The sequence below is a fragment of the Gordionus sp. m RMFG-2023 genome, chromosome 5, assembly GCF_954871325.1.
Source record: "Gordionus sp. m RMFG-2023 chromosome 5, tfGorSpeb1-WG-v2, whole genome shotgun sequence".
Classification (NCBI taxonomy): Eukaryota; Metazoa; Nematomorpha; class Gordioida; order Chordodea; family Parachordodidae; genus Gordionus; species Gordionus sp. m RMFG-2023.
Genome location: NC_088779.1, coordinates 5,382,696 through 5,395,200, shown reverse-complemented (window position 1 = coordinate 5,395,200; position 12,505 = coordinate 5,382,696). Strand labels below are relative to the sequence as shown.

Genomic DNA, 12,505 nt, shown 5'->3' with positions numbered 1-12,505 from the left:
TCTACATGAGCGGAGGAAGGGGTGGTATGAATAGTTTGCTTCCAATTTCTTTTAAGGGGTATAGGCTTTAATTGAGGTAGGTTAGGAATAAATTTTATTTGGGGAGGGGGGAATCATTTATTTAAATTATGAAATAGGACAAAATGTATTTCAGTAAAAATTAATACTTTTAAAGAGCCAATCCAATATCTCGGCTCATTGACCAAAATGTATCATTTCGTTTCGATTCAAAATATGATTGCCTACAGATCAGTTAAGTAGATAACCAATAATATTTCGATTTAAAATTTGAAATATTATAAGAGAAATTCCAAACCTATTTTCTTAAAAATATGCCATGCATATTTTGTAAAATTATTGATAAATCAATGCCAGCTAATGTATTACATGAAGTTATATAATTAAGCTTCTTATCTAATTATTCATATAAGGATGAAAATGTTCTTGCCATTACAGATAAAAATCCTGCCTCAAAGTATCACTATTTGGTTATGCCCAAGATTCATTATCCTAATATAAAACATGTTTCTTGTAATGAACTTGGTGTAGGTTTCTAAATGTGAATTTTTTTTAGAAATATTGTATTTAGTAAATAATCTAGTGGATGTTGGTTTTAAAATATTACAACAGTATAATCCTGATAAATCTCAAATAAGGTTCATTTTATATATCTAATTTACTTTAACATTTATATTAGAATGGGCTTTCATAAATATCCATTTAATTCAATTGAACATATGCATTTACATGTTATATATCCAATTAAATCCCTGAAGCTGCTACAAAAATTAGAATTTAAACCCAATACTCCTTGGTTTACATTAGTATATAAATTTTGATTTTTGAATACTAGATATTAATTTAGGTTGAAGATGTAATCCAGAAGCTTTCTAAATAATTTTTATGTTTGGTTAATTTTTAAATATTTATATTTTTGCATTTGCATACCTAATATATTTATAGTAAATTATATTGTAAAATAAATTTATGTCTATTATATATAGACCTGTTATATAAAAAATGAAATTTTTAAAACTAGGTTATCCAAATTCTTTTTATAAAATTATCAATATTTGGGATTTTATACCAATATTACAGGCAACAATATCAATATTTGGGATTTTACACCAATACAATCCATAATTTCAATATTATATTGATTTTTAAAAACAATACCACTTAGAGCCAATATTAAAGCAATTCAATATAAAAGAAATTCAATTTTATTCAAATATTATTTTTTGGATATGGATAATATTTAAATCCAATACTAGTATATAAACCAATAACAATATAATATATTTTAAATTCTTTATTATCTTAGCATAAAATCTACATATTTGGATTATGAATTATATAAAAATTCAAAAAAAATAAATAAAAGAATTAAAAAGGTAGGACAAATTTATAAAGGTTAAAGAGAAAATGTATTCAAATGAGAAACTCCCCTTAATAAAACTTAGACTCATTATTATAAGTGATAAAACTCCAGGGGATTTCCTGAAAAGAAAATATTGTTTAAATTAACCAATATAGACATTGTATAGACTGGACCTAATAAGGGATCTAATAAAGTGTCAATATATAACAAGTATATAGAGAAAAATATGATTTTAGGATAAAAAACGTTTTTTTAAAATTATTATAACAATATTTATGAAAAATTTCCACTTTACTGCAAATACTATTAAACATAATTTACTAACATTTTCATAGAAATTATACTTTTAAAATTAATATATAACTTGCTCATTTTGTTTAAAGGATCCGTTTTTTTAAAAAAATTTTTTAATAATTTTTAATATTGTTTTTATGTAAAGAAAATTTCTGTTTTTATATTTGAAAATAACTGTCTTATTTTATATTTTTAGGCATCTTTACTCTACATCTATACCATTGAAAAGGGCTCAGAAAATAAACAAATAAAAAATCCCTTTAGTTATTAATTTTTTTTAATAATCAAAAATAAAACGACGTTTTTGAAATAACCAAAAAAATAAATTTAAAAAAACCAAAGATGTGAACGCGGACCATGACATGAACCTACTGGAGTTGTTAAACCCCACTTTTAAAAGTAGCGTGCTACCCAGGGTTGCCAGGTATCCCCCTTCCATCAACGGGAGACTCCCGCAATTTTTTGTTTACAACATCTCACTAGTGTTGTTAAACGACTCGTTTTGAGCCTATTTTTAAAAACGGCTAACTCAATATTTTAGCCAGAAAATGCCTAAGCATGAGATTTCGCAATAGATGTCAGAACCTTTGTTCCTTCTATAAGCAAAATCTTCAGGCTTGCGTAATATTATTCTGGAAGAAATATTGAGATAGCCGTTTTTAAAAATCGGCTCAAAACGAGCCGTTTAACAACACTACATCTCACACCCTCGGAACTACAGTAATTGCTACAATTTCTTTCGTACAATCATTTTTTTATCGTTTTTAATATATAAATAATAATTTTGAGAAACAGTAATTGATTATTTTTTAAAATAAATAAACATGTCTAGTATGTAAATTTCTTTCTATACTCACCTTTTTTATTTTTATCCAATAATAAATCAACATCATTCATTCATATTTTATCGTTTTCATGTGTCTTTGTGTATAATATAGCGTTTAAATACATAATAAACGACTCCAAGATAAGTGAAAAATTTACTTGTTGACGAACAAAAACGAGTAAGGCTTTCACCAATGTTTTAGGACCTTAATCCAAGAAGTCAATTCTTGACGATTTGAAATATGGGTATCCATATGCAATTCTAACAGATGCATCTAATAAGGGGAATATTAAAACATTTCCCTTGATCCTTCGCTATTTTAACAAAAATAAGGGCGTTTCAATGAAACTATTAAATTTTGAAAAATCTAAAGACATGGCTAGCCATATAATGGTAAATATAGCAGATTCGGGATTATCAATGATTTGCATGTCAGCTTTCTGCGCTGATAATTCCTCAGCGAATTTTGGCCAAAACCAGAGTGTATTTATACATTATTGAGGCAGCACATTGTTGACTTAATAACAATTGGCTGTACTACATAATTCTTACAAGAAGGCAATGAATGTATTATCTGTGAATGAAATGTTTTAACGAATTTAGTTAATCAGCTAAAAGAGTTAATGAATTAAAAGAGTTGGTGGATTGGTCTGACTTAGAATGGTGTGAGTTTTTGCGACATGTTACTATCATGTAGTTATCATTAATACCATCGATAGAATTTTAAAATTTTACGTACCTTTATAAAATATTTCTTAAATAAAGATTAGAAAGCTGTCCTAATATTTTGAAAAAATTTTTCGGGATTGAAATGCCAGAGGCGCAGAGGCCTGTTTAGGAATGGTTTCACATGTAGGCAATCTACTACATGCTGTTAATATGCAGTTCAATCAGAAGAATTTTTTTAAATAAAAATTCACAAAATTATGCTGCAGCTGTGTTCGTCATTACAGTTAAAAATTGACAAAAAATTTTATGGCGCTTTGTTATAGATATCATATTATATGTTCAAATATTACTCTAATGTATTTTTAAATGGAGAAAATATTTTTATTTTCAAGCAAAATTTGATTTCAATAACTCGATTTACAAGTGTATAGATATTATCGAATGATAATTTTTATAATTTAATAAATATATTAAAATCCAAAAGACATTGATATTTTGTTTGTAGAAATTGTAATGCTCTCTTTAAGATTCGTCAGAATACTCAAAGGTAGATGGTTTAAGTGGATTTTTTTCGTAATAACGATAAATTCCCTTAGGTGGATGCGAGTATGATTTCTCCTTACCTCATTCTAATGTCTTATCGGAGCACGTTTTTAGCCTGACGAGGATTGCCTGGAAAGGAGAGAAATCGGATTGCTCTAACAAAATTAGAGGCCGATCTAATGGTTAAACATAATATGTCATGCCAGCAATTTTTTAAATATCTTAATAACGACGGTAAATGTTTAATTCCATTATTTAAATCTCAAATAAAATATAATTATTATAACTACAAACTAATTAATTTTCTATAAAGTATTTATAAGAATTAATAGGGGAATAGCTAAGCCAATGGCAATTTTTATATTTCTGTCTCAATTTTAATATTTCACCCGCAAAATACCAAATTTCTACCGCAATTTGAAAATCTTGACATCTATTTGTCTAAAAAGGTAGTCCGCTACCGCTATCACTACCCATCAAAAAAAAAGTAGCACGCTATTAGTTACTATTTTTTAAAATTAGCTTATTTTTATGTTGTAATTTTATAGTACATAATACATAAAAATCAACATTTATAAATATTTAAATATAGTTTGATATAAAAATAACTATTTATGGTAATATTCATTTTTTATTTATTTTGTTGCATTTTAATAAAAAAAATTATTTCTATACTATCATAACCAAGTCTAGAGCGACGATCAGAAAGTATAAGTATCGGCTTAGCACTTTTGAGGGCAAGAAAGTATTTAATTTTTTATACATATTTTTAATATAAGAAAAATTTATCAAAATACTCATTTTAGTATTTTTAGTTTTAAAAAGCGCGTTTAGGGGCTTTTCTATTTATATTGGTATCCTTTATTTAAAAAATATTACCATTGGAAGTCATTTTTATGGTTATAATTGCAACTAGGACATCTTTGTTTGTATAAGACTATTCAGCTTTACCATGAGCCTTTCACGTTGATCTTTAGCATCATCGGAATTGATTTTTTAGTTTAAAATTGGGATAAATCATAAATTTTATTTTCAAGCACTTTATATATCTGGTATCCTATTTTCATTTTGAGAGCATAGATCTTCTTTAAAGTCTTAGGGCTAGCGATTGGCCTGTGATTCCTAAATAAGCTCTAAAAACATTATTATCAGATCAATTTATAAATATAAATAAGCTTTTACCTTCTGTTATGTGTCCAACTATCTGCCAGGTACATATATAGGATATCTCTGAGAACTCTGCTATTAGAGCATCTTTCATCACTTTTATCTGGTATATTGATCATTAGTGTCTGGCGAACATAAAAATGTTGTACCAGTAGTATTTTAATCATCATGGTAAATGATGGATTATCAACCAAGGACATTGGCTGAACTGTTTTAATTATAAAATTGACAATAACTTAAACAACCAGTTTGTAAGAAATATGGGCATGGGCAATAATTAATCAATTAAGTTATGATTGAATTGGTTTTTTGGATGTAATCTCCCCTATACTAACTGTTTTAATTATAAAATTGACAATAACTTAAACAACCAGTTTATGGGCATGGGCAATAATTAATCAATTTAGTGATTGAATTGGTTTTTGGATGTAATCTCCCCTATACATTATTAAGATGTTTTTCTATCTCTTTTAAACTATTGGCTTGAACATTCTTATAAAATAAATACTATTATAATTTAAAAATGACAATTACCTTTAGGTGTTTTATCTGAAGATATATTTTTTAAAATTTTAAATAAATAAATTTGTAGCCACTTTTTGTGCATTAATTTGAAGATATTTTTCAAATTTTGGAAATGGGAAATTTGTATTATTGTTATCAAGAACATTTTCTTCCAGGGTATTTCCCCTTCATTAATATCATTATTGTCTGACTCACTTACAACGTTATGGATATCCATTTTTAGATGACATTTTAAATAATTTACACCAGATGATTTCGGTTTATAATACAAAATTAAATATATAAATTTCAATTTCAAAATTAAATAATAAATCATAAAAATTATAATTAATTATGATATTATATTTAAATTTCATGTTTATAGTTACGTTCATTTTATTTTTAAAAAGTAGCTAAGTAGTGCAAAAAAAAGAAGCGCGCTAAAAAAATAAATTGGGAAAAATATAGCGCGCTATTAGCTATCGCTACCAAAAAAGTTAGCGTGTAGAACCCTCGTATTTTTGTTGACTCCCAGGATTTTTTTTTAAAAGTAGAGAGTTCTCGGTGTCCAAAAAAATTTTAAAAAGTTTTTAAATATATATTTTTAAAAAAAATTTGTTCAAATTCTTAAAAATAAATTAAAATTTTTATTTTTCTGGTTTTTATACTTTAATTTAATAGGCAATAGTGAAGTTACGGACCAATCCGACAAGCAAGTAGAGTGTTGATCAGTAAGGTAATTAATGGATCTCCTTATTAGCTTTCATTTGATACCCATGTCGATATATTATGCTAGGATATTTTTAACCCCCCCCTACCCTACCATACCCACTTTGAAGATGAGTATCAATATAATCAATTGATCTTTTAATTAGCTTTTATTAGATACCGATGTGAGATATACTATAAAATTTTTACCACCCCCTTCCCCCCCCCTCACCTACTTCAAAGACGTCGAGTTATGAAAATCATTTAATCTCCTTTTTAGCGTTGATACTTGCTGACATAATATTGGAAGATTTTAACAAACCCCCACCCCTGAGAGATGATTATTAATGTAATCAATTGATCTTTTTATTAGATTTTATGCAATAGTCATTTTGAGAAGAGAATTTTGCTGTGCACTTTTGTCAACTCCCCCCCCCCCTTCCCCAACACCTACCTGAACACCGAATGATTAGCATCATCTTTATATAAATTTTCATTTGGTACGCATTTTGACATCATTTATAAAAATTATTCCCCCCTCCCAACAAGTACTTTAGTGACATTGAGTCTTCAATAACCATTTATCTTTTTAATAGCTTTCATTTGATACCTATAGCTTTCATTTGTTACCATGTTGACTAATTATGTAGAAAGCTTTACCCCCTCCCCCCCACCTTCAACACATACTTTGATGACATAGAATATTGAGCATCAATAACTTTTTATTAGCTTTTATTTGATACCTATATATTATGTTTAAAAAATTTACCCCATCCTCTTCACCCTGATGACATATTGTTGAGCTTCAATGTAATCAATTTATCTTATTAGCTTTAATTTGTTATGTCAAGATATTATGTTAATTAATTGTACTCCCTACTCTCCCTACCCCACGATAGCCCGAGAGTATAGATTATAAAACTCAGCAAGAACATAAATTAATAAAACTCCAACAAATTTATTTAAATAACTTTAATTTGAATATGAAATACTTTCATATAACAAAAAGTTACTGATTGATTTAGTATTTCTTCTGAGAAAATCAAAATTTTTACTTTTGCAAAGTCATCTTTGAATTTAACATATCTGTGAATTTAAATATAAATCCCTAGCTTTAGGTCATATTCTGAGCAATTAAGCAAAAAAAAATCTAAGCGTTTCAGTTTTTATTCTGTGAGAATATGTCAACAAAATAATGTCAACAAAATAATGTCATTATTTGATTTAAAACAACTGTGTGTCGATGTAGGTAACGTCGTTTTCAACGGCCTTACTTTTTTAGGGAAAAGGAGTGACAATCGTTACTTGTTTCAAAAGGTAACGAGTAAAGGTTATTATTTTTTTGAGTTAACAGTGATGCAAAACGTAACTCGTTACTTTAAGGTTTTCTCTTAAAAATATGAAAAAAATATATTTTATTATATATTATATTTTTTTTAAAATTTTATAAATAATTTGGGCTGAGTTTTTAATTCAGATCAACCCCCGAAAGTTCTTTATTTTTATTTGAGCTTGCTTTGTTGTGAATCGTGGTAGATAAATATTAAATTCATAGAGCTCTGCTTTTGACTCAAACAATGATATATAATTTATGAAATTCGTCATCTGTACATTTGTCCTAATTTCCTTAAGTTCCATAATGCTTTCAGCTATTCTCATAGTCTCAATCAAATCGTAGCCATTTTTTTTTTGAAATATTTTACTTTAATTTTGCAGTGAAATTCAGATGATTTGAGAATATTTTAAAATGATAGATAAATATATTACCGAGGAAAATTTGAAATCGATATTAATTTATAATAAATTAGTAACTTATTTATTTCTGTTTGTGAATGTGATGGATAAATGTAAATTAGGAATCAGTAATATCTTATTAATTTTTTAGCCACATCAGGTATTTTTTGGCTTGGGAAGAGAGTGGTGGGTGTCGCATTGGGAAAGAATTTTTCCCATTCGACTTTATATATCGTATTTGGCCAATTTGACCCAGCCCAGAGCGAGCCCGTAAGTTAGGAGAATTTTATTAAAATTTTACCTCTATAAGAGAATCAATTTTTATGAAAAAAAAACATATAGCCTTTTTTACTTTTTAAAATGCAAATTAGATAGAATATGGACACTATATGGCATAAAAAACGCGTATACAAATGCAAGTTTAATATAGTATACAAAAATAAATTTGCCACGGTGGTTAAATATTTCCAATTCTTCAAAAAAGGGTTGATTTTTGGATGGATTCTTTTTTTTGGGGGGGGGGAGGGGGGGTGGTAAATTAGCGGCTCAAATTTCCGCCAATTCAGTGGATATTAAAGTTGGGTAATGACTCCATCTAACCGATTATTCTAAAATAGCTTAAACCGAACCGAAAACGATTAACTCAGATGTTTCTTTAAACTTTCATTGGCTCGCCTGTAAAATGAGCCTTGCGCAATTAAATACTGCAAAATCTATGCTGATTAGATACATTATGAAATAGGCAATGTAAAATTAAATTTTTTCGATAACGACTCTCATTAAACCAGGCAATAATATATCCAGGTTTTAATAATATGAAAATAGGGCTTTTGGTCGGATGTAGATGTAGAAATATATTAGTATATTTTAGGTATGCGTAAGGAACTTTTCATGCAATAGCAATTTATTCAGTAGGGGAGACCGGGGTAAAGCGATTGACAGGGTAACAATGTTAACGCAAATAACTTCTTAACTCTTGAGCATAGATATTTTAAATTTGGTATGGAGATGTATTTTTATATCTAATTTCTTACGTATGTTCATCTTTTGGAAAACTTTCCCTCAAAAATCCCCTCTTTTTTTTACCCAAAAATTATAAAAATCACGCTCAAATTATTTTACTTTTAACAAAATATATTAAGGTTCAGAATATAAAATTTTGAATATATGTTTCTTAAAGCCATGGCTATAAAATAAAATTTAAAGAAAGTTTGTGGCTTAGCTAGAAGTCACGAAATAACGATTTATACAATATATATAAACTTGGGGTAAAGTTGCTATTGGTAAAACGGTTAAAATGTTCCGTCTAATTTATGCTGTAGAAAGATCATTTTTAAATATGTACGTATACACTAGAGATCTGCAATGAGCGCGGTTTTAGCCGAAAAGTTCCGCCCACTAGTTGTTTGAATTTTTTTTAACCCGTCCGTTATTTTTATTAGAGGTCTGCATTTGGCAAAATTTTCAGGCCAATAGGAATTTAGCACTTATATTATATCTAACTTTTTACATATTTTTAAAATTAACGAACAAAATATACGCTACTCGAATAATAATTTTGTTTTATTTTACTCGTTTAATTTCCAGAGATACTTAAGAATAACGTTACTTTTTCCCTAGGGTAACGCCATTATAAAGCGTTATCCCACGTTATACATCATTGATTTATAAGCATATAAATCTGCAATAATTGACCCAGAGATAAAAGCCAAAAAAATTGATAATGTTTAATATAACATTAAAAAACACAAATATTAAAATTTTGAACGAAACCTAAATTTGGAGCTCCAATAAGGCAAGGGTAGCAATGAAAATATACGTCATTTCCTTCGAGTAAACACGTTATTTACAATATGAATCCATTTTATATTTTAATAATCAGAAGGGGGGAGGAGAATTGGGAATGTTTAAAAGCCTCTGCTCTATATTACAATTAAATACGAATTGATTGATGAAGATATGGAAAATAAGTATATATATATATCAGTGAGGTTTTCTATCGAATATAACAAATTAGTTTAATCTATTCAATATCGATTTATTCCCTCTCCAAGTTAAAAAAGATAAAAATATAATAAAATATCTAAATTTCATTTTATTTATCTTTCTCACCTTTTAAGGTGAGGGAATAAAAAGGTAATATATTTGTTTTTATGCTTATATATGGAATTAATGGAAAATTCTAGAATCTTCCGATTTTAAATCATGTATCGTGGGCTATTTTTAGATTCAAAAAATCTGTTCATAATTAGTGTTGTGTTAAAAAGCCCGATTTAAGGTCGATTTTTTTCAATGACATATATAATACCTAGACTGACGATTCATTCATTAAAATGCATTTTTAAGCGTCGTTAAAAGCAAATCAGCTGGACCCACCATTTTGATAACACATATAGTAATTATTCTCATGTTAAAAATTGATAACTTGCTTCCTTATTATCTCGATGATCCGGTAATTCTTTAATAAAGTTTGCCTCAGATATAGGAATAAATTAGGCTCTCGTTTAAAATTTTAATAATGATTAGTGCAACCAAGATGGCGTCTCAAGCTGATTTGCATTGATGTACACTTTTAATGAATGAATCGTCAGTCTAAGTATTATATATAAAATTGATTTTTTTTAAAAAAAAACTACTCGATTAAGTTTTGCCAAAATAAAATATTACGCAAAGCTTGGATATTTTACCAATAGATGACAGAAAAATTTGGAACCCTCTACTTGCCCAAATCTCGAGGGCTTACATGATCATTATTTTGGTTTAACATTTTTTATCGGGTAGTTTTAACTATCCTAGGGTTTTGACCGGAAATGTATTTTAACATATATTAAGTATATACACTGTAGATTTTAAGCATTTTTCCCTTAAACTATTCTTTATAACCTTTATTTTATATTGATTCATAATATATATATAGAATACGCAAAAGGTTATGGTGGAAATTTTCGGGAAATTCATAGGGGTGTAGGTACTCGTCACGTGGTAGAATACTTTCAGTTTAAATCGGATTTTTAAAAAAAAATTTTTAATCGCGCCTAGAAATAGATATACCTATGATTTAAAATTCGAGAGATTTCAAGCCCCCCCCCCCCCGTGGATTCCATATCCTAATGCGCCCTTTTTATTAATCTTTGTTCCCATGCGGAATATAAATTATTTATAGAACTTAAATAAAATTTATCCAATGTTTTAATCAAACACATTTGATCTCAAATATCTCCCAAAATAGACTTTATAACGATAACTATCTTCTTTTTATTTAGAAAAAATATAAATAATATTAAAAAGCTTAATGAATGAGGAAAAAAAACGTGTTAATAATTATTTAATTATTTTTTTCCCATTTTCACTTGAGTCAATTTATATTTTAGTATGCGAAATGTTTTATTTTAATGGAGAATCATTGATTTTCACGTCGTTGATTGACGAATAATTTCTTCTTATTTTCAAGTATTATCATCACAAAAATGATGAAAGAATTCGAATTCATACATAACGACAGGTATTTCTTGGTTAAATTTGCTTTGATGATTTCCTTGTCACTTATCATAATCATGGGCAACAGCTGGCTGATCCTGATTTATTTGACCTCCGCCAAAATGAAAAACATGCCCAGATATAGAATCATTTTTTCGCTGGCGATGGGCGATTTACTTTTCGGCCTTGTAATTGTATTGAAGGACGCATTTTCCACGGGTTGGAAGGTATGGCTGTTTTCTTATGAAGCCTGCAAAATTTGGAAATGTTTTACTATCTTCCTAGCCAACGTCAGTGTACTTCACATAGTTTTTTTGGCTGTAGATCAATACTTAATCATGAGAAACACTCTAAATTACATGGGTGAGAGCATCATAAAACGTTACAACATTAGCTTGTCTATCATATGGCTGATTTGTTTCACCTTCGCGGCTTGTTTTTACTTCTGTAACCACTGTTTTCCGCCATATGGAATTATGCCCGGAGAAAAAAATATATCCCCCATTTTATATTGCCAACAAAATTGTGACCTTTCGTCGAATCGAACTATAAGTGCGGTAAATTTGCTGCCTGGCAACGATGCGGTAACTTTGGATGATGACGGACATTTCGGTTTGGTGAAGAGGAAATGCTACATGAAGATAAATTTAGAAGTAGCCCTGATGTTTTCTAGTTTTTCATTTTTCGCACCTATCCTAATAATAGTGGTGTTTTGCGTATTGCTCGTGACTAACCTTAGAAAGCACACTAATAACATATTCAAAATAGCTAACATAACAAGTAATTGCAAGATTAAACGCATAAAACAAGATCAAAAGGCTATCAAGTTCGTAATTTTGCTCTTATTCTGTTTTTTGATTTGCTGGACACCTTTCTTCTCCATGATCCTGACCCTATCGGTAATTGATAGAATATATGACGACGATTTTATTCGATGGACCCCTGAATGGATTATCATATTGATAACTTGGATAGCTTACGCGAACAGTGCCGTAAACCCTATCATATATTTTTTCATTCACCGCAGGCTTTTCCGCCACAAAAGGACTCTAGTCAAATTGATAGAGAACTCTAAGTTCGATTACACAAGCCACACAAGATTAAGTCTCATCAGTACCTCTTCTTGTAAGGTCAAAAAGTGGCAGAGCAATATTTTTAATTAAATTACGATTGTAATGTGACTTATGGCCTCATTTATAGTA

General features: G+C 28.5%; 2 protein-coding genes across 2 annotated transcripts; both read left to right on the top strand.

Moving 5' to 3' along the window:
- Positions 1-271: 271 nt before the first annotated feature.
- LOC135930025 (adenosine 5'-monophosphoramidase HINT3-like) lies at positions 272-911 on the top strand. Its single transcript, XM_065466792.1, has 5 exons — positions 272-392; positions 432-549; positions 590-656; positions 698-824; positions 866-911. The coding sequence occupies exons 1-5, from the start codon at positions 333-335 to the stop codon at positions 896-898; spliced, it is 405 nt and encodes a 134-aa protein (XP_065322864.1). The 5' UTR covers positions 272-332; the 3' UTR covers positions 899-911.
- A 10,382-nt stretch (positions 912-11,293) lies between these two features.
- Positions 11,294-12,505, top strand: LOC135930106 (octopamine receptor Oamb-like). The gene has a single exon (XM_065466892.1). The coding sequence runs from the start codon at positions 11,294-11,296 to the stop codon at positions 12,464-12,466; it is 1,173 nt and encodes a 390-aa protein (XP_065322964.1). The 3' UTR covers positions 12,467-12,505.

Excerpts from the sequence above, each read along its gene's own strand:
- LOC135930106 (XM_065466892.1), top strand. The coding sequence starts at position 11,294 with ATGATGAAAGAATTCGAATTCATACATAACGACAGGTATTTCTTGGTT.
- LOC135930025 (XM_065466792.1), top strand. The coding sequence starts at position 333 with ATGCCATGCATATTTTGTAAAATTATTGATAAATCAATGCCAGCTAAT. Across the intron at positions 657-697 it reads CCTGATAAATCTCAAATAAG|AATGGGCTTTCATAAATATC; the intron begins GTTCATTTTATA and ends CATTTATATTAG. Across the intron at positions 825-865 it reads ATACTCCTTGGTTTACATTA|GTTGAAGATGTAATCCAGAA; the intron begins GTATATAAATTT and ends ATATTAATTTAG.